This window comes from Harmonia axyridis, chromosome 3 (genome assembly GCF_914767665.1).
Source record: "Harmonia axyridis chromosome 3, icHarAxyr1.1, whole genome shotgun sequence".
Taxonomy (NCBI): Eukaryota; Metazoa; Arthropoda; class Insecta; order Coleoptera; family Coccinellidae; genus Harmonia; species Harmonia axyridis.
This window is the reverse complement of record NC_059503.1, coordinates 49,406,852-49,428,175: the sequence shown is the minus strand read 5'-3', so window position 1 is coordinate 49,428,175 and position 21,324 is coordinate 49,406,852. Positions and strand designations below refer to the sequence as shown.

General features: G+C 35.5%; 4 protein-coding genes across 4 annotated transcripts; 2 read left to right on the top strand and 2 right to left on the bottom strand.

Moving 5' to 3' along the window:
* Nucleotides 1-14,060: 14,060 nt before the first annotated feature.
* Nucleotides 14,061-14,432, bottom strand: LOC123675389 (histone H2B-like). Its single transcript, XM_045610742.1, has one exon. The coding sequence runs from the start codon at nucleotides 14,430-14,432 to the stop codon at nucleotides 14,061-14,063; it is 372 nt and encodes a 123-aa protein (XP_045466698.1).
* Nucleotides 14,433-16,046: 1,614 nt separating this feature from the next.
* LOC123675069 (histone H3) lies at nucleotides 16,047-16,550 on the bottom strand. Its single transcript, XM_045610313.1, has one exon. The coding sequence runs from the start codon at nucleotides 16,524-16,526 to the stop codon at nucleotides 16,116-16,118; it is 411 nt and encodes a 136-aa protein (XP_045466269.1). The 5' UTR covers nucleotides 16,527-16,550; the 3' UTR covers nucleotides 16,047-16,115.
* A 2-nt stretch (nucleotides 16,551-16,552) lies between these two features.
* LOC123675087 (histone H4) lies at nucleotides 16,553-17,089 on the top strand. The gene has a single exon (XM_045610333.1). The coding sequence runs from the start codon at nucleotides 16,732-16,734 to the stop codon at nucleotides 17,041-17,043; it is 312 nt and encodes a 103-aa protein (XP_045466289.1). The 5' UTR covers nucleotides 16,553-16,731; the 3' UTR covers nucleotides 17,044-17,089.
* Nucleotides 17,090-20,228: 3,139 nt separating this feature from the next.
* On the top strand, nucleotides 20,229-20,914 carry LOC123675068 (histone H1B-like; the record flags this gene model as incomplete). Its single annotated transcript, XM_045610311.1, has 1 exon — nucleotides 20,229-20,914. A coding segment is annotated over exon 1 (603 nt), but the record flags the coding sequence as incomplete, so codon positions are not given.
* Nucleotides 20,915-21,324: the final 410 nt, after the last annotated feature.

The following is a 21,324-nucleotide window of genomic DNA, read 5'->3' as shown; positions in this document are numbered from 1 at the left end:
TTCCTCAGTGAACCAGAACCATAGAGCAATTGAAAAGGATATCGAAAGGCGACTATCAAATATCTCTGATACCACAGAACCGATAGGATCGAGTTTTCAGAGGCTTTAACTGAAACACAGCCCGGAACTGTGCGAAATATAAAGCTGATCATATCATCAGTATAATCAAATATAGACCAAGGATAATTCAAGAAAAATATGGAAGATGCCATAATGAGAATTTCGGTAATTGATCTTTCGAACGGGTTGCATTTTTACGCATATATAAGAAATAAGCATTTCAAGCTTGTTGCAAAATTTCGAGTGCCTTGCTAGAATAAGGTTTGAAGTAGTCATACTCATTTCAATTAATTTGAAGATTAATTGATAAAAGAAGTTTTTCCTCCATGATTTCTTGCCAACACTTATATGTAGGGTTTAGCCAATAACTGAATTGTAGTTTGATTAATTCAATAATTTTGGTTTGAATCGAATTTCAGTATTGAATTTAGGTGAAAATTCAACATTTTGAGTTTTAAGGAACATTATAGATCGAATAGTTCCTCTCACTTATCAATCAGATTTAAAAATGTTATTATCAGAAGTGGAAGTGACGCTTTTTATTAGGCCGTATATTGAACATAACTAAAAACATATATTTCAGTAACAAAACATTCATTTTATGGAAATTAAACAGATAATAATCTACAACAGTATCAGTTATTAATGAATAATGAATACATTATTCCTAGTAAAAACACTGTCCATTTCGTTATAAATGTTATTTGCCTCGAAATTTTGGTCACCGAATCAATTTAATCATTCTGAAAGGTTTTCGATATAATTTGCAAAATACAGACGGAACGGAAATATATTCTAATAACTTCGTCTGACGTCATGGCGACTTCAACAAGCTTCTCCAAATTTCCTCGAATGTCAGTATTAACACTTTCATTGATTCCCCTAAATGCTCTTGTGTCGATAGGAAAAGTATCATGTTCACTAGATACTTTATCATTTTACGATTTTCCCTAACCTCATTATTAACACTGTTATGAATTTGCTTGAGCACTGTACATAGTAGGTATTTACAATATTTTGTTTCACGAACAATTCAGATTTTATAGCCGGATGAATATGTTTTTTGGAAATTTCATGTTTACCTACTCGTAAAACAAGGAATTTCAAGTTATCGTATCCAGTCGAAACGAAAGGGCTTTTTGATTGAAATGTAGCAGGCAGTATCAACAGAAAAGTTTGTTTTGAATTTCGTTACCGGTTAACCAAATGAGTTTTTCGTGAATGGTTTTTGAAAGAGCACAATAATAATGAAAAGCTAACACAGTCACCGTTACTTGCACGGTTACTTGACACAACCCCCTTATGTTAGAAATCACTCGATTACTCAAATTTACCGATCAAGAAATTCAGAATTCACTCAGATTTAACGAAATGAAACAAAGAAAACAAAAAATTTGTGCATCCCAAACTTTCTCTTATTTTAACACGTTATTCTAACTAGCGATTCGCATCTTGGTCGGCTGGTCAATGTTACCAAGTATTCCAATTATCCGCATGGGATTCACTCAACCCAGGATACAATTCAAATTGTCCTTATATTTCTACTTGAGTAATACTCATGCATATTCTCTCAAGAATATTATATTCAGAGAGGAGTTTTTAATCAACATATTTTTTCGATAATTCAGAAATATTCCTCAGAAGATAAATTTCATTTTAATAACATAACATAACATACTTTATTGATCCTGTAAAACAATAACAATAATTTCTGTTTGTTTTCTTATTTATGTGATAATTGAAAACGTTTTGTGGAAATACGTGTTATATGCTATTGACTAAATTTCAGGCAATGCACAAAAAAAAAATGGAATATAGAGTCCGAGAAAGAAATGAAATACAAGAAAAATTAACGAGAATGAGAAACACTTTATGTTTTTTATGTCTGATTCTCATACATTATATAGGTAAATTTTTTTTCTGATAAAATTAAGGATTTATCAGTATTATTTTCTTAACATGTATAAAAATTGACGAGGGAAATTGTTTCGCTGTCAAAAGCAGGTTCAATTGGTTTTGATATATTTTCTACCCCAACTGTATCATGAAGAACCAATCAAAATATACCTCTACTTCTAGGACATTGTTGTTATAAAATATAAAGTTCCAAGACAATGAACACCAAGTTGAACGTTTTATGTCCTATTGTCTTCATATTAAAATTGATATTGTTTTCGAACTATAATATATATTGATATTGTGTGCTAATGTCCTGAAAGTGGAGGTTATATGAGCAAATATTTCGATTCATTTGAATCATACTATAATATAATACATCATTTTAATATGACTCGTTTCTGCTTATATTTGGATCTCTGCCTAATACTTCGACTAAATACTAGAGATGATTAGAGATTATAAAAATTTAACTCCAAAGTTTTATATATGTATAAGCAGGTGATATTGCTTTCATCGATATAGAAAATAGAATGCAGGTATCAAATCTCAAGAAAGATGTGCACCACTTGCTCATCAGGTAACACATTTCATCGAAATAACATGAGTTACTTATTAAAAGATAAAACACTTCGAACAAATAATTGTATTTTCCTATATATATAAACATGGGATCAATGCATCGTTAATATCTATATACTTTATTGTGTAAGTACACACGAATATTTTAATATTCACACAGATACATATAGTACTTACATCGTTTTATCTAAGACTGTACATTGCTGTACATTGTTTTGATTGAATATTGTGAAATTACACTTTTCCCCTTCTTGATTTCCACTAATCTGAAACGCTCGATTTTGAATCACAAATAATTACCTTGATGGAAAACTGTATGATATCATCTTTCATCAGTTTTTTCGAGATTACCTGTAGTAAAACTCGACAGCTCTTGTCACCAAAATCAAAATACCTTTGATAAAAAGAATTTATGGTTTCATGAAATAGTCCTGTCGATTACTATTTCGGAATCTCATTTTTCCTGTGAAAAATTATGAAAAACACAAACCAAAATAATGTGTTTCTAACGAGAAGCATTCGTGAAAGATCGTTGTCTTGAACTCAGATTTTTGTTGCCACCAGCACTCATGTTTTTTGTTGAAATATTATTCAGCAATGCGTTTTTTCGAAAAAATAAAATGCCGTTAAATTATCACTCACCACAATATATTGATTAAAATAAATTGCCTTGGTATTTGATGAATTTTTCAAAAATAAATCATTTATTTTTGAAAAAATGAGTGCTGGAGGCAACAAAAATCTGAGTTCAAGACAACGATCTTTCACGAATGCTTCTCGTTAGAAACACATTATTTTGGTTTGTGTTTTTCATAATTTTTCACAGGAAAAATGAGATTCCGAAATAGTATTCGACAGGACTATTTCATGAAATCATAAATTCTTTTTATCAAAGGTATTTTGATTTTGGTGACAAGAGCTGTCGACTTTTACTACAGGTAATCTCGAAAAAACTGATGAAAGATGATATCATACAGTTTTCCATCAAGGTAATTATTTGTGATTCAAAATCGAGCGTTTCAGATTGGTGGAAATCAAGAAGGGGAAAAGTGTAATTTCACAATATTCAATCAAAACAATGTACAGCAATGTACAGTCTTAGATAAAACGATGTAAGTACTATATGTATCTGTGTGAATATTAAAATATTCGTGTGTACTTACACAATAAAGTATATAGATATTAACGATGCATTGATCCCATGTTTATATATATAGGAAAATACAATTATTTGTTCGAAGTGTTTTATCTTTTAATAAGTAACTCATGTTATTTCGATGAAATGTGTTACCTGATGAGCAAGTGGTGCACATCTTTCTTGAGATTTGATACCTGCATTCTATTTTCTATATCGATGAAAGCAATATCACCTGCTTATACATATATAAAACTTTGGAGTTAAATTTTTATAATCTCTAATCATCTATAGTATTTAGTCGAAGTATTAGGCAGAGATCCAAATATAAGCAGAAACGAGTCATATTAAAATGATGTATTATATTATAGTATGATTCAAATGAATCGAAATATTTGCTCATATAACCTCCACTTTCAGGACATTAGCACACAATATCAATATATATTATAGTTCGAAAACAATATCAATTTTAATATGAAGACAATAGGACATAAAACGTTCAACTTGGTGTTCATTGTCTTGGAACTTTATATTTTATAACAACAATGTCCTAGAAGTAGAGGTATATTTTGATTGGTTCTTCATGATACAGTTGGGGTAGAAAATATATCAAAACCAATTGAACCTGCTTTTGACAGCGAAACAATTTCCCTCGTCAATTTTTATACATGTTAAGAAAATAATACTGATAAATCCTTAATTTTATCAGAAAAAAAATTTACCTATATAATGTATGAGAATCAGACATAAAAAACATAAAGTGTTTCTCATTCTCGTTAATTTTTCTTGTATTTCATTTCTTTCTCGGACTCTATATTCCATTTTTTTTCGTGCATTGCCTGAAATTTAGTCAATAGCATATAACACGTATTTTCACAAAACGTTTTCAATTATCACATAAATAAGAAAACAAACAGAAATTATTGTTATTGTTTTACAGGATCAATAAAGTATGTTATGTTATGTTATTAAAATGAAATTTATCTTCTGAGGAATATTTCTGAATTATCGAAAAAATATGTTGATTAGAAACTCCTCTCTGAATATAATATTCTTGAGAGAATATGCATGAGTATTACTCAAGTAGAAATATAAGGACAATTTGAATTGTATCCTGGGTTGAGTGAATCCCATGCGGATAATTGGAATACTTGGTAACATTGACCAGCCGACCAAGATGCGAATCGCTAGTTAGAATAACGTGTTAAAATGAGAGAAAGTTTGGGATGCACAAATTTTTTGTTTTCTTTGTTTCATTTCGTTAAATCTGAGTGAATTCTGAATTTCTTGATCGGTCAATTTGAGTAATCGAGTGATTTCTAACATAAGGGGGTTGTGTCAAGTAACCGTGCAAGTAACGGTGACTGTGTTAGCTTTTCATTATTATTGTGCTCTTTCAAAAACCATTCACGAAAAACTCATTTGGTTAACCGGTAACGAAATTCAAAACAAACTTTTCTGTTGATACTGCCTGCTACATTTCAATCAAAAAGCCCTTTCGTTTCGACTGGATACGATAACTTGAAATTCCTTGTTTTACGAGTAGGTAAACATGAAATTTCCAAAAAACATATTCATCCGGCTATAAAATCTAAATTGTTCGTGAAACAAAATATTGTAAATACCTACTATGTACAGTGCTCAAGCAAATTCATAACAGTGTTAATAATGAGGTTAGGGAAAATCGTAAAATGATAAAGTATCTAGTGAACATGATCATTTTCCTATCGACACAAGAGCATTTAGGGGAATCAATGAAAGTGTTAATACTGACATTCGAGGAAATTTGGAGAAGCTTGTTGAAGTCGCCATGACGTCAGACGAAGTTATTAGAATATATTTCCGTTCCGTCTGTATTTTGCAAATTATATCGAAAACCTTTCAGAATGATTAAATTGATTCGGTGACCAAAATTTTGAGGCAAATAACATTTATAACGAAATGGACAGTGTTTTTACTAGGAATAATGTATTCATTATTCATTAATAACTGATACTGTTGTAGATTATTATCTGTTTAATTTCCATAAAATGAATGTTTTGTTACTGAAATATATGTTTTTAGTTATGTTCAATATACGGCCTAATAAAAAGCGTCACTTCCACTTCTGATAATAACATTTTTAAATCTGATTGATAAGTGAGAGGAACTATTCGATCTATAATGTTCCTTAAAACTCAAAATGTTGAATTTTCACCTAAATTCAATACTGAAATTCGATTCAAACCAAAATTATTGAATTAATCAAACTACAATCCAGTTATTGGCTAAACCCTACATATAAGTGTTGGCAAAAAATCGTGGAGGAAAAACTACTTTCATCAATTATTCTTCAAATTAATTGAAATGAGTATGACTACTTCAAACCTTATTCTAGCAAGGCACTCGAAATTTTGCAACAAGCTTGAAATGCTTATTTCATATATATGCGTAAAAATGCAACCCGTTCGAAAGATCAATTACCGAAATTCTCATTATGGCATCTTCCATATTTTTCTTGAATTATCCTTGGTCTATATTTGATTATACTGATGATATGATCAGCTTTATATTTCGCACAGTTCCGGGCTGTGTTTTAGTTAAAGCCTCTGAAAACTCGATCCTATCGGTTCTGTGGTATCAGAGATATTTGATAGTCGCCTTTCGATATCCCTTTCAATTGCTCTATGGTTCTGGTTCACTGAGGAACATGAAATTTCACGGAAGGCTTCAAATTGTCGTATTTCAAGGGAGTGCGTAATTTCATTCAAGTCAAACTCATAGCTTTGAAATAAATAGAAACTCAACATTTCTAAAAGACATATTCACTAAAATTTTGGTCAGATTTTACCAGTTAACGAACTTCGCGATACGAAACCACCCAAGTACACTGTCCTTCATCTCGAATGTTTCGTGTATACAAACACGCAAACAGATTTACAATTGAAGACGAATTCATCAACAGGGAGTCGAAACTTAAATTTCGACCACTCAAAAATCGGTGAGATTATGACAGAGTTCAGCCCTAAAAATGATGAAATAGGAACACCTGCTACAATGATTGACTCTGGCGTTGGCATAAATACATATTCCAAGTACACGACATGTTCTGCATCTTGCGAGATCCGACGAATATGCGATTTTGACCCTTATCGATATACAAAGATTTTGATACTTATCTCACATCTAACGAGATCCGTCTTAGTGGCAACGTTGAACGGATCTCATTGCCACGCGGTATACAATGTATATAGGGTATATAGGAAAGGATCTCGGATTGTTGGGTTATAAGACATGGACCTCGTAGCGTTGAAATTTTACAGGGATCTCGTAATCACATTTTCGAAGTATATATATATATATATATATATATATATATATATATAATATAATATATATATAAAAAAAATATAAATATATATATATATATATATATATATATATATATATATATATATATATATATATATATATATATACAGTAAGAGAATTATTTGCCGAATAAAGTAAGTAGGGGGTGATTTGGGTATCTAGGCAATTTGAAATGATCAACAATCTATCGTCTGTTCATCTATATTTCGAACCAAGGTGCGGTTCTTCTTCAGGATGCTAAAATTACAAAATCAAGAGTTGGAAAGCTGAAAAAACAACTCATGCTCACATCCGACAAGACAGTATTATCAATGCTAATAAGTATAGCAACAAAGGTCTTCTGCTCATAAAAATTATAAAAATTACAATAAACCAAAAAGAAAGGAAAGAAACGCTATCACAATGAATCTGTCAAAATTATAGGTTAACATTCACAGACAAGGGAACACAGAGAAAACAACAATGCAGGAAGTGACATAAAGTCATGTTTGTCTAGATGGCCTACGATCTAAGGATAATAAATAACTATATATAACACTTAAATTCTTTAAGTCAATCTTCTTATTAATATTATTTTCATTTTTGTTTATGAAACACATTTCAAATTTTGGTACTAGACTAAAGATAACCTCAACTTCGGTGGGAATTTGTGTAATAGTGAGATTGCAAAGCCAGACAGATTCATTGTGATAGCGTTTCTTTCCTTTCTTTTTGGTTTATTGTAATTTTTATAATTTTTATGAGCAGAAGACCTTTGTTGCTATACTTATTAGCATTGATAATACTGTCTTGTCGGATGTGAGCATGAGTTGTTTTTTCAGCTTTCCAACTCTTGATTTTGTAATTTTGTAATTTTAGCATCCTGAAGAAGAACCGCACCTTGGTTCGAAATATAGATGAACAGACGATAGATTGTTGATCATTTCAAATTGCCTAGATACCCAAATCACCCCTACTTATATATATATATATATATATATATATATATATATATATATATATATATATATATATATATATATATATATATATATATATATATATATATATATATATATATATATATATTATAAGTGAATTTAAGAGTCTCAGGTATATTTAGATCAATGAGATAAGGGTTTATCGACTCAATGTTTGGAGGAATAAATAAAAAGATAAACTCTTTATTCTGTGCCAAGCTTTCGCATTTTTTTAATGCTTCTTCAGGGCTTCTAAAAGAATGTACAATAATTTTCACAATGAACAATCTAAAATATTTTTTACACATTGAACTTACCGAATGTGAGATTTTTGAAGTCACTAGCATCATGCTCAAACATTCGTCATTAAATAAAACTTACAGACTAGACAAAACAATACAAATACAATTATCAATGTAAATTAGCCGCATCGCAGTTGATAGAAATAAATGATTGATAAACTTGTTATTGTTGCTTTGTTTACGAAATAATTACAGGTTATGTTACAGCTCTCTGTGGATTTAGATGGGATGGGATGGGAACACAAAGTAAAGATCTAAATCCACAGAGAGCTGTAACATAACCTGTAATTATTTCGTAAACAAAGCAACAATAACAAGTTTATCAATCATTTATTTCTATAAACTGCGATGCGGCTAATTTACATTGATAATTGTATTTGTATTGTTTTGTCTAGTCTGTAAGTTTTATTTAATGACGAATGTTTGAGCATGATGCTAGTGACTTTAAAAATCTCACATTCGGTAAGTTCAATGTGTAAAAAATATTTTAGATTGTTCATTGTGAAAATTATTGTACATTCTTTTAGAAGCCCTGAAGAAGCATTAAAAAAATGCGAAAGCTTGTCACAGAATAAAGAGTTCATCTTTTTATTTATTCCTCCAAACATTGAGTCGATAAACCCTTATCTCTGGCTGAGATCTTTCTTAATTATTAAGTCAGTGCATGGCACTTTTACTCGTTGACTCCTTGTGATTATCGGTGCGGGTTTAGGGGGGCGTTCACGTTCATACGCCTTGGTTGCCGGTTTCAGGGTTGGTCACCGGCCAGTGATAATGCCAATTTTGGTCTTTTAATTTTTGAATATTCGTCTATGTCATAATTGAGGGCTTCTTCTAACGTGGGGTTAGGGTGATCTTCTATTTTCTGTAGAATTTTTGAATTCCGGAGTCGGATTTTAGTACTTATCCTGCTAATCTGGAGATCACTCCTTATGTTTTTATTCCTGATGAACCAGGGGGCATTGGTTATCTGTCTTAGGATCTTGCTCTGCATCACCTCTAGGGTATTGAGGTGGGTCTTTGCGGTTTGTCCCCAAACCGTGGAGCTGTATAACATCACTGGGAGAATTGTTGATTTATATAGCCTAAGTTTGTTGCTTAGGCTGAGTTTACTGGAGCGAGCTAGTAGGGGGTACATTTGACATTTCCTTGTGATCACTTTTTCCTTAACTTGGTTGATGTGGTCTTTCCAAGTTAGCTTCCTGTCAAATGTAACCCCTAAGTATTTAACTTGGTTTTTCCACGGAATGCTCTCGCCATTCACCTCGATTTCTTCGGTGGGAAGTGTTGCTTTCCTGCTGAAGACTATCGCTTGTGTCTTTTCAGCATTAACTTTAATCTTCCACTTGGCCATCCATTCAAGGATGGTGTCAGTGGCTCGTTGTAAATAGCGCACTCCGAGGTTGACATTCCTGGAATGTGCTAGTACTCCGGTGTCGTCCGCGAAGGTGAACACTTTGGTGTCGTTGGCGAGATCCGTGGGAATGTCTGCCGTGTAGATGTTATACAGTTTTGGAGAAACCACTCCTCCTTGGGGTACTCCAGCTGTGATGTGGGTTCGTAATGATAAGCAAGATCCTATCCTAACTTGAAATGTTCTGTGTTTGAGGTAGTTCCCAATTAATTTGACTATTGATTTGTTAATGCCCAACTGGTTCATCTTGAATGTTAGTCCTTCGTGCCACATTTTATCGAATGCCTTTGAGACATCGAAAAATGCGGCCGTGTTGTAGTGCTTCCTGTTGATGTTCAGGATTAAGTTTTCCGTTAACCTAAGAGCCTGAAGTTCAGTTGAGTGACCAGCCCTGAACCCGTATTGTTCTGGGGGGATAATGTTGTTCTCGTCCAGTTCTTCTTGGAGCCTTATGAGGATGACTTTTTCGACTAGTTTGCCTAGTGTGCACAATAGGCTTATTGGTCGATGGCTCTGGGGAAATAGAGGGTTATCACCTTTCTTCGGGATCATAATAACCGTAGCGTTTTTCCATGTTACTGGAAAGTATTTCTCTCTGAGAATGGCGTTTGTTATATTAACCATTTGAGCTAATATGTTGTCCGGTAGATGCTTGATGTGGTTATTATTGATCCCGTCCTCGCCAGGTGATGACTTCTTCTTTAACCATTTGATGATATCTTTGAGCTCCTCGATGGTGGTGGTTCGGATTGCTTCAGAGGTTTCCTCTCCCATTATCCTCCTGGCGCTACTTTCCACCATACCTTCGAAGGCAACGTCATCCTCAGGGGATTGATTCGGAGAAAACTGGAGTTCAAGTTTCTCCGCGAACACATCAGCTTTTTCTTGATCCGTATAGACCAAACCTTGCGGACCATGGATGGGGGGTGATCGATTGCCTCTGGTCTTCAGGGTCTTATTGAGGCGCCATAGGGGTTTGTAGTGGGCGTCGTGATCACTACATTCTTCGTTTATGTCTTCTAGAAGTGCTTGCCACTTTTGGTTCCTGTATTTCTGGATCTCTTCCTTGACTTTATTTCCGAGTCTGTTAGCTTCCCTCTTATCATTGGGGTCGAGGGTCCGTTGAGCTGTTCGTCGTGCACGGTTCTTCAGTCTTATCAGCGTCCTTATTTCAAGAGGTAGTTTATTGATTGTTGATGCAGATTGGGGTATAGTAGTTGTAGCTTTTTCTATGGCTTTTTTAATTTCAAGAGTGACCGCTTGAACTTCATCATCTATATCAGAACTGGAACTTAACATTGTGGGTGGTCTCGTGGAATTCATTAGTGTTCGGGTGAAGATTTCCCAGCTAAACTTGTTCGCAAGTCGAGGTTGGGGAATATCGTGCCATTCGTTCAGCTGAAGTATGATAGGGTTGTGATCTGAGGTGAGAATAGTTTCAGTGTGTACACTGTAGTTGTATCGGATGTTCTTAAGTATGAACACGTCCAATATGTCTGGAGTTCCGTGGCCGAAGAAAGTTGGCTGGTCGGGTCCAACTACAGTGTAGTTGTTCTTCAATGCGTTTGAAGAAAGCGTTCGTCCTCTCGGGGTGTTAAGCCGGCTGTTCCATGCTGTACTCTTGGCGTTCAGATCACCTCCTAGAATTACTTCGTTCGGAGTAGCAAGAATTTGGTCCAGGTCATCAGGCAGTAGGGCTTTACAGGGGGAGTTGTACACTGCAACGACTGTTAAAGTCCTGTTGTCGGCCATGGTGATGTTAACGGCAGCATTCTCTAGGTTAACCGTGTTGAAGTTACTCGTCCGAACGTGCTCGATAGATTTGTTAACAAGCACGGCAACGCCACCGTTTCTGCCTGTTAGACGGTCACTTCTGTAGATGATGAAGTTCGGGATAACTAGGTGGTCCTGAGGTTTGAGGAAAGTTTCGCTGATAAGCACGACGTCGAATTTTTCTTCGGAAATGTAGTCTCCGAGTTCCAGATTTTTATTAAGCAAGGAGTTGGCATTCCAGGCTAGCACTTTTAGGCAATTTGGTCTCCTAATTTTGAAGACGACTCGCAATCTGGGTAAGAAGTAGTGTCACTTGTGACAGCATTTCTGTTAGTTGTGGCTCTTTTTGCTGTTTTGGCGTAGTTGGTTTGGGTGTGTTGACTTCATTCAACACGACAGAGCGATAGGAAACTCCTTCAGTGGTTTTTCTTGAATTGAAAAACCTTCTTTCTTCTGTTTTTTTCGGCTGTTGGTTATTTCCGGGGTAAGCTTTGCAGCCACGGAAATTTGCCGGGTGACTTAATGCGCAGTTGGCACATTTAGCCGGAGTGGTCCTAGGTTTAGGGCATTCTATTGAGAAGTGGTCTTCTCCGCATTTCACGCATCTTTGTTGCAGCCTACAGGTGGACTGAGTGTGCCCGTAATTTTGGCACCTGTGACACTGTCTGTGGCCTTGTTTGGTTCTCTGAGTCTCGACTTTCACTCTGAAGTAACCCAGAAATTCTAGGTTGTAGATCTTTTTGCTGTCATCATTTTTAGGGAGCTTTACCAGCCAGAGAGGATAAGTAATCTTTTTTCCTTGTTCTTTCCGGTACATCTGTGTCACCTCGAGAATGTCAAATCCTTGTTCTGACAACTTTGATTTTATTGACTCTTCATTGTCGTGTGAGGGAACTCCGCGAATTACTACTCTAAGAATCTTGTCTTCATGGAGTGGGAATGTGAAGAACTGCTGATTGTGTTCTTCCAGTCCTTTCGTCAATTTCCTGTGGTCATCAGGGGTCGCGGTGTATATGTGGAGACCTTTGGAGTTCTCCTTGGCTGACGTTATTTTAACGTTCAACTGCTTTGCCATCTTGTCAATGGACGGGAACGATGCCGTGTTGATCACTTTTATTGGTGGAACACGTATTTTTTTGGGAGTTTCCTGAGAGATTGTCTCGGTTTTCTCTTTCAGAGGGGGAAATTCTATCTTGGTCTTGAGTGGGGGAATAGAATGCATGTTTTCGATTGTACCTCTGAATGACGAACCTTTGGGGGCGTGGTTGTTTTGGGTGTTCCTCTGGGTGGGGGTTGCTGATGTGCTGCCATCTTTACCGGATTCGCTGTTGGGGGCGTGGTCAATTTGAGAGTCTTCATCGTCTGAGACCATGGAGACGTCATCAAGTTTTTCGTTGACTTCAAGGTCTGAAAGGATTTCAAACCTGTTTTTTGTCTGAATTGGGGAATTCTCATTAGATTTTGGGAGTGTTTTCTGCCTTTTCGATTTCCTTGACCTCCTTTCGGGAGTTTCACCCGTTGGGATACCTAATTTTTCGCCTAATCTGATAAATAATGTCCTCAAAATTTTTTCATCGGAAGCAAAGTAGTCCAAAATTGTCTCTACTTGATCTGCTGTCGGCTTGACCGGGGAACTACTCGTCGTCGCATCCATGACTGTCTCACTCGCGTTAGAGACGGTGGAATAGATCAGGGTTCTGATCGAACCCGCTCCTAAGAGCGTTTTTCAATGGGCCTGTTTGCTTTACAACAATCACACTTGAACAACACAGTACACTGAAATTACAACATACACAATCACAAAAAATAACTCACCAGTGGGCTGGGAAATCACTACTCACTGCTGACACGTCTTACTCTGTCGACTAATCTCACTCGACTTCTAAAACCTACTCTCTCACTTCTGAACCCTTATCTCATTGATCTATATATATATATATATATATATATATATATATATATATATATTTTTTTTTTTTTTGTTAACAATCACTGTTTGCAACAGGTTATATATATATATATATATATATATATATATATATATATATATATATATATATATATATATATCTACTCACACCACGAATGGGCTGGTTGAGATGCATCTAACTGGGAACACAGCCAAACTTGGACTTCACGAAGATCTAATAGAGAAGGCGCAAAAGGAGATGATCTTGTGGACCACGAGAATTGTGAGAAGTTTCCTCAGAAGCAATTGAGTGTTGCCTTGTTCTGAGAGGAACCGGCAACCTCTAAGCCTTACCCTGCAACGGTATAAATATATATTTATATATATATATATATATATATATATATATATATATATATATATAGTAACAATTGAAAAGCAGGTAAATAACATTGAACCGAATATATATACATATATATATGATATTGGTGTGCAAAATTATCAGACATGGTATAGGAAGTTGACGAACATATTCGAATTATATTAGTATGGATTATTTCAAATTGATAAATCTACATGTCGTTAACGGTGAAATTAGAGATCAGACTATAATTATAAGTTTTAAAAATTTGTGGTTCTGAAAAGAACCGTTTGATATGCAACAACAATTCCTGCTTTATTTGGAACTGGTGTATTTTGTTACTGCTTTAGTTCCTTCGCTGACGGCGTGTTTTGCCAACTCACCGGGCAAGAGAAGGCGCACTGCTGTTTGAATTTCCCTGCTGGTTATTGTCGAACGTTTGTTGTAGTGAGCAAGTCTACTCGCCTCGGCGGCGATGCGTTCGAAAATATCATTAACGAAACTGTTCATGATGCTCATAGCCTTGCTTGAAATACCCGTATCCGGATGGACTTGTTTCAATACTTTATAAATGTAGATAGCGTAACTTTCCTTCCTCTTGCGTTTCTTCTTCTTGTCGCTTTTAGAAATGTTTTTTTGGGCCTTGCCAGCTTTCTTGGCAGCTTTTCCGCTAGTTTTAGGAGGCATCTTCAATCGATCAATCTGACGATAAGTGTAAACTAAAAAATTGGCTTCTCAGTGTAAACTTTTTATTTGAGATCGTACCACCTAAATTGACTCCACCTATTTAAGTTCGGGTATATACCCGAACCTACAAACTTCAAAAGAAAATAGAAGTTGGTCCCGGGTCATCTCCGACAAAACCATTTAGGAACCATAGCACTGCCTTTCACAACACTGCTGACGCATCACCTGAATAATCAACTGATGGACATTTCATCAAACCCGAAGAATTAAAGCTTAGCACAGAGTTCGATGGACTCTAGCAATGGCGAGTGTCTGCAAAAACTACCGCCATCTCATCGTCTATGGTATTCCAAACATGTCGCAAGCTAGATTGTTGTACATTAACCCTTACTGGTGATGGGATGTTATTTACAACTTGTATGCTCATTATCCTCTTCAAAATGTTATGAAACAGTCGGTGGAATGCTGATTAGAGAAGAGCGATATTTCACGAACTGTGATTTAATCACTGAGATCAGAATGTCACAGGTAGTCACGGTTCCGAAAAACGAATACAGAGCGTGACGGGATCACAGTTTGAACATTTCACAGATCTTTTCAGGGCATATCATCGTCCGTTGCAATCGTAAATTATGAAGGCAGCCTGATGTTTTTATTGCTTCGGAACCTTTTTCGACTAACATAATTGCATATTTTTATGACAATCCCAGCATCGTAGGCAACTTTGCATGCTGTAGGAAGTATTTTTGTAGAACTAGTTAAACAATAAATACTTGCTGCAAACTAATAACTACTGCATTACTGCATAATTGGTGGTGGCAATAAAATTCTAATTTTATGCTTATCTTTGATAAACAACCCCAAAGAAATTCTTTCTATATTGAAGTTGTCGACCGAAGCAATAAATGGTACTCTGTATTAGAAAAAATAAACGAAAACACGTCAGCGACATAATAATAATAGGCGAAAGAATAATAACAGGCGAAAGACCAGCAATCTTTGGGCTTTCTTCACAAAAGTTGATGTAAATTATGCTACTTGTAATTTATGCAAGTTGAAATTATCTTTCAAAATCACCTCTTCAAATTTGAGGAAACATTTGAAAAGTCGATATCCTTCTGTTACGTTCCTAACTAAATCTGAAATAAGGAAAAGAGTTGAATATGTAAGAAAAATGGATGTTTTCATAACAATTTTGCTTTGAATGAGTGACCAATTCGAGTTGCAAATATAATCGAACCCAGGTTTGGGTGATTCATACAAATATTATTAACAAGCAACCTAAACAGTGATCACGTCACGCTTTAATTTCACTGATATCATAAAGTAACGTTCACGTTTCACAACGTGATCTAGAAATCACGGTATCGCTTCTCTCTAATGCTGGTCATCAGAATCTTTTGCAGTTGAATGATCGAATTGGAAATGAGACGGCATAATTTGCTTCCAGCTTAAAATAAGCTATTGCGCCAAGATATAGAGGATATCAAAAGACTGATATCCATAATCAAAATTGAAATTCGTAACGCATTTTGTTGGAAGAAATTAAGTAAGGTTATATTGCACTATTGATATCGGATCTTTAATTTGGGATACCTTATAAGAAAGCAATCAATTGTATAAATGTAAAAAAAAAGTTGTGGTTCTGAAAAGAACCGATTTTAAACTTTGTGAAAAAGATGCTTAAGCACGTTCGCCACGGATACGTCGAGCAAGTTGAATGTCCTTCGGCATAATGGTTACTCTCTTGGCGTGAATGGCACATAAATTTGTATCTTCGAATAGACCGACCAGATAAGCTTCGCTAGCTTCTTGAAGGGCCATCACGGCGGAGCTCTGGAAACGGAGATCGGTCTTGAAGTCTTGGGCAATTTCGCGCACTAACCTTTGGAAAGGAAGTTTGCGAATCAACAGCTCGGTACTTTTCTGATAACGACGGATCTCACGAAGAGCTACGGTACCTGGACGGTAACGATGAGGTTTTTTTACGCCACCCGTAGCGGGTGCACTTTTACGTGCCGCTTTTGTGGCAAGTTGCTTACGCGGTGCCTTTCCGCCAGTGGATTTTCTTGCCGTTTGCTTCGTACGGGCCATCTCGAGTATGGGTATAAACTAGTTGAGGTAAATCTTAGATTCATCTATTTATAGCGGAATAGGTAGGCGGTTCCACTGCACATTCTCGCAATATCATTGGTTGGTCGTGTAGATCTAGTGGTGGGGAAAACTGTGATGGTATAAAAGCCGTATTTTACGGTAAAACCTTTAGTTAATTCTTGTTATTGTAATCGTTAACGGAAAAATGACTGGCAGAGGCAAAGGTGGTAAGGGTTTGGGAAAAGGTGGCGCTAAGCGTCACAGGAAAGTTCTACGAGACAATATCCAAGGAATCACAAAGCCGGCTATCAGAAGATTGGCCCGCCGCGGAGGGGTGAAACGTATCTCTGGTTTGATTTACGAAGAAACTAGAGGTGTACTTAAGGTATTCCTAGAAAACGTTATTAGAGACGCTGTAACTTACACCGAACACGCAAAAAGGAAGACTGTAACAGCAATGGACGTCGTATATGCTTTGAAACGCCAAGGTCGTACGTTGTACGGTTTCGGAGGTTAAATTTCACCATCGAAATATTGCTATCGGTCCTTTTCAGGACCACAAAGTTAACGTTTCTTCGTTTTTTCCATTACACAAATATCATACAATCCGAAAGCAAACAAAATTCCCACAAAGGCTAAACCTGTCCGTGAGATGGGCAACCAAATTACAATGACGAGATAATTCTTTTGGAATTCACCGTTAAGGGTAAACAGCTAACATTTTCATTCACCCAACTATAAATATTATTTATTAATTTTTTTTTACTTGGAATTGCTGTGACCATACGATCACAAAATATATAAATATTCCGAGGACAAACTAAAGTGTTGTCTATTCAAGTTTATAAGCATTTAGTTAGTAGTGCTCTAGGAGGAACATTTCTTATCCAAATTTTATTGCCACCTTATTTTATCAATTTGAACAAATTAAGAAATGGGCATATATAAATTATTCCATAAAATATTTTCACAGAATCGATGACGGTAGGCGGCGATAAGATATATAATTATTTCTTCTGCGCGTTCCGTTCATCAACTTTACATCGACAACAGAATGGTAGAGAGTCGAAACAATTTCGTACCTCGGCATGGGATCATTCAAGGGAAATCCGCTGTAGGATTGAAAAGGCAAGAGCAGCTTTCATTAAAATGAAAAAACTTTTCACGATTCACGACCTGAACAAGAAGACCAAAATACGACTTCTTATTAAATATATTCATGTACTAGTACAATACATGTTTTTCCTATGATTACACTTTTCGTTTATTATTATTGTTATGGCAATCAAAAAAAACTTGCAACCTGGTGTGGACATTTTTATTATGGTCCTTAATTTCAGAAGAAAGATTATAGTTTATACCTGTATTTAAATTAAGATAATATTCAGAAAATTTTAAGATTCGTTGTAGGTACTAAAAATACACGTGATGTTGAGAAGGGGGAGGGGGGGTGGTCTTAAACCTCACTACGTATCACCAATGGGTGAGGGGGGTTTAAAAAATGCTAAAAAAAGATCACGTGATTAATGGACAACCCCTAATACAGCAGGCATGGTTGGGGGAAGGAGAGGTCCCGGCAGGAGGAGAATTTCGTGGCTCTGAAATTTGAGAGTCTGGTTCTGGGAAACAACAATTGGACTGTTTCGTGCAGCAGTGAATAAGGTCACAATAGCCAGAATGGTCTCCAATATCCGATAACGGATTGGCACTATCAAGAAGAAGAAGTTCCGTTCATCCCACCCGTTTGAGTTGATAATTCTCGCTAAGTTAATCCCCTCCGCGTATAACGAGATCACACATTTTCTAATCGAGAAGCCAATTTTCTCATTCCTATCCCGCATTGCACAATATTTCACACACGGTACAATCCATATTATATTTACAAAGAAAAAACATATATATCAACCGTTGAACTTATCTCTCATAAGGGTGTCAAATATGAACCGCTGGGTTCATATATATATATATATATATATATATATATATATATATATATATATATATATATATATTAGGCCATTAAATATGCTGATGATGTCAGTGGTGCCGGTATTAATCATATTAATTGCTTTCACTTAAATATAACATCATTAGTAGTGAATCTTACAATAGAGCGTCTGCCAAAAATATTACATGCAAACTGCTCACCAAAACCTCTCAGCGTGTTCAGATGTTCATTTCTGTTCTATATTGTTAACAAGTGTCGGGGACGTGGCACATCCTTGTATTAATGCTTTTTGAACAATATTCCTTATTCTTCATATAGGGATCTTGTTTTCGCTGTATATTACATGACTCCGATCAACAATACCATTGCATAAACCAGCAAAAATTCTTCATTGCTCACCTCTTTCTTTCTTCTTTTCTTCAATAACAGATTTATGGAAAATTACATTACGGCACTATTATGACCGTTAATAACAATAAAAATTAAATCTGCCAGTATGTACTCATCATCATAAACATTTCAGGCTCTCTTCATCGTTCAGCTTAATGACGAGTTGATGGAAATTTATACTTTCGATTCTATGACCATTCAATCTGCCAGTGAGTTATCAGACTCATCATCAAGACATTCCATATCCATTATAATATAATTATAATACAATATTATTATAATATGATAATAATAATGAGTGGAGGGTGAAGCAACTTTACCTAGACATTCTTCCAGTGCCCATTGGACTGACAATATTATACTTGAGATTTATACTCTCCCGTGTTAATTAAGTTTCACATGTTTGAAGTGCAGAATTAACAATTTAGTATTTCACTTGAATTATTAAAAGTAGTTTACTTACTGAATTATTTGATATCTTAATTAAATGAGGTAATATAGTTTTGTTTGCACGATATCGCTGGTTCCCATTTATATCATTCGCTGATTCCTGCTTCAGGTATGGGATTACAAATTGTTTTTTTTTATGGAGATTTTATATTATCCTTTTTTTTCAAACTATTAATTTGTATGATTACCTCCTGGTCCGTTCTTCAGGTAATTCATCCGTTAGTGCGTGTCTAACATTAATCGAGTTTTCATATTAGATTGACTACTTTTTCCGAACGCTCTTTTGTATTACGGCATTATGTAGCGGAAAAGCTTTTCTATGAATTTATGAACAATCAGCTACATTTCCAGCCTGCTCCAAAATACGATTATTATCCTTTCCTGTTTGTTATTTCTCACGAGTTGATTTAAAATTGTCTTCATTGAACAGTTAGAAGATTCATCCACACTAGATCACCCTACCGACTCGCCACTTTCAGAACTATAATAACCCTAATTGTAGGAAAGTTATCGATTATATCAAGTATGCTTTGAATTAATGAAAATTCGAACAATTTACGTTCCCTGAAATACAATTGATTATATTTCCTATTAATCAAATTACATGGAGAAAACTGAGGCCAATACTCTGGCTCGAAGGACCACCTTTGTTAACGATAGCGTTTTATACCGGAATTCACATTCCTTCGTTCGAATGTCGTTTATTATCGATTATGGGAAATTTTCCGGAAATATTTCTAGACGATATGGTGCAGAAATTTTCTATTTTTGATTTTTCCATTCGGAAATTTCAAGGATTGATCAATTGAGCATTTTGCTCGAAATAATCCTCATATTCATACATTTCTAGCCAAAGTTCCGTCGACTTCAGTTTTAATGCATTAATTTTCAGTATTTTTCCTGCAGAAAGTGTATCTAACGTTCTTGATATATATACATATATACATATATAGATAAATATATATACCGTGTAACGATTTCATCAATTATCACGATAATGTCTTCTGCCGATACAGAGGTGCAACAAAGCGGTGCGTCCGTTCCAATCGGTGCGAAAACTGCGAAGAAATCCGAGAAAAAGACTGCGACCGCGAAACAGGCCAAACCCAACCATCCTCCGACTTCAGAGATGGTTAATAACGCCATCAAAGATTTGAAAGAAAGAAGTGGATCGTCATTGCAGGCCATCAAGAAATTTATAGCTTCCAACTATAAAGTAGATTCGGAAAAGTTGGCTCCTTTCATTAAGAAATACCTCAAATCAGCTGTGCAATCTGGATCTTTAGTTCAGACAAAAGGAAAAGGCGCATCTGGTTCGTTCAAATTGGCAGCTGGTGGTTCGACATCGGGATCCCAGAAGAAAGTGATTAAAAAAGCCACCTCCAAGTCCAAAGATGATCTTAAAAAATCCACTTCGGCATCAGCTGTGGTGACCGACAAGAAGAAAAAGAAGTCTACTGTTGCCAAAAAACAAGCCGCTGTAACGAAAACGAAGAAAGCAGTTGCAACAACCGAGAAGAAGAGCCCCAAAGCCGCCAAATCCCCTTCTAAAGCTAAGAAGATTGCGAAATCGCCAACTAAGAAACCGAAAGCTCCAAAACCCAAATCAGTCAAGTCTGTGGCAACTCCGAAAAAAGCAGCACCTTTGAAGAAGAAGAAGTGAATATAAAAATTACTGTTGTGATGAGAATGGTTCGTCTAACTAATCGGTCCTTCTCAGGACCTTCAAAAATTATCGATCAAATTTGAAATATTCATCTTGTTCTCCAATTTTTCTGATTCCCCATTTCTCTGTCCACCTTGAAACCGAAAGGCCTTACCGTATTGATTGTTGTCCTTCAATTTATTTTAGAATGAGACTACAAAAATTTTTTTTACAAATTTTGCCTTGAAAATGTTCTTCATTTCATTTCAGGGATCTTAGGGCTTGATGTGCTCTGAGGAAGATGAAAGACTCTGGCATTCTTGTATCGTCAAGTTCTGCGTGCCGACCAGATCTGTCCCCTATTA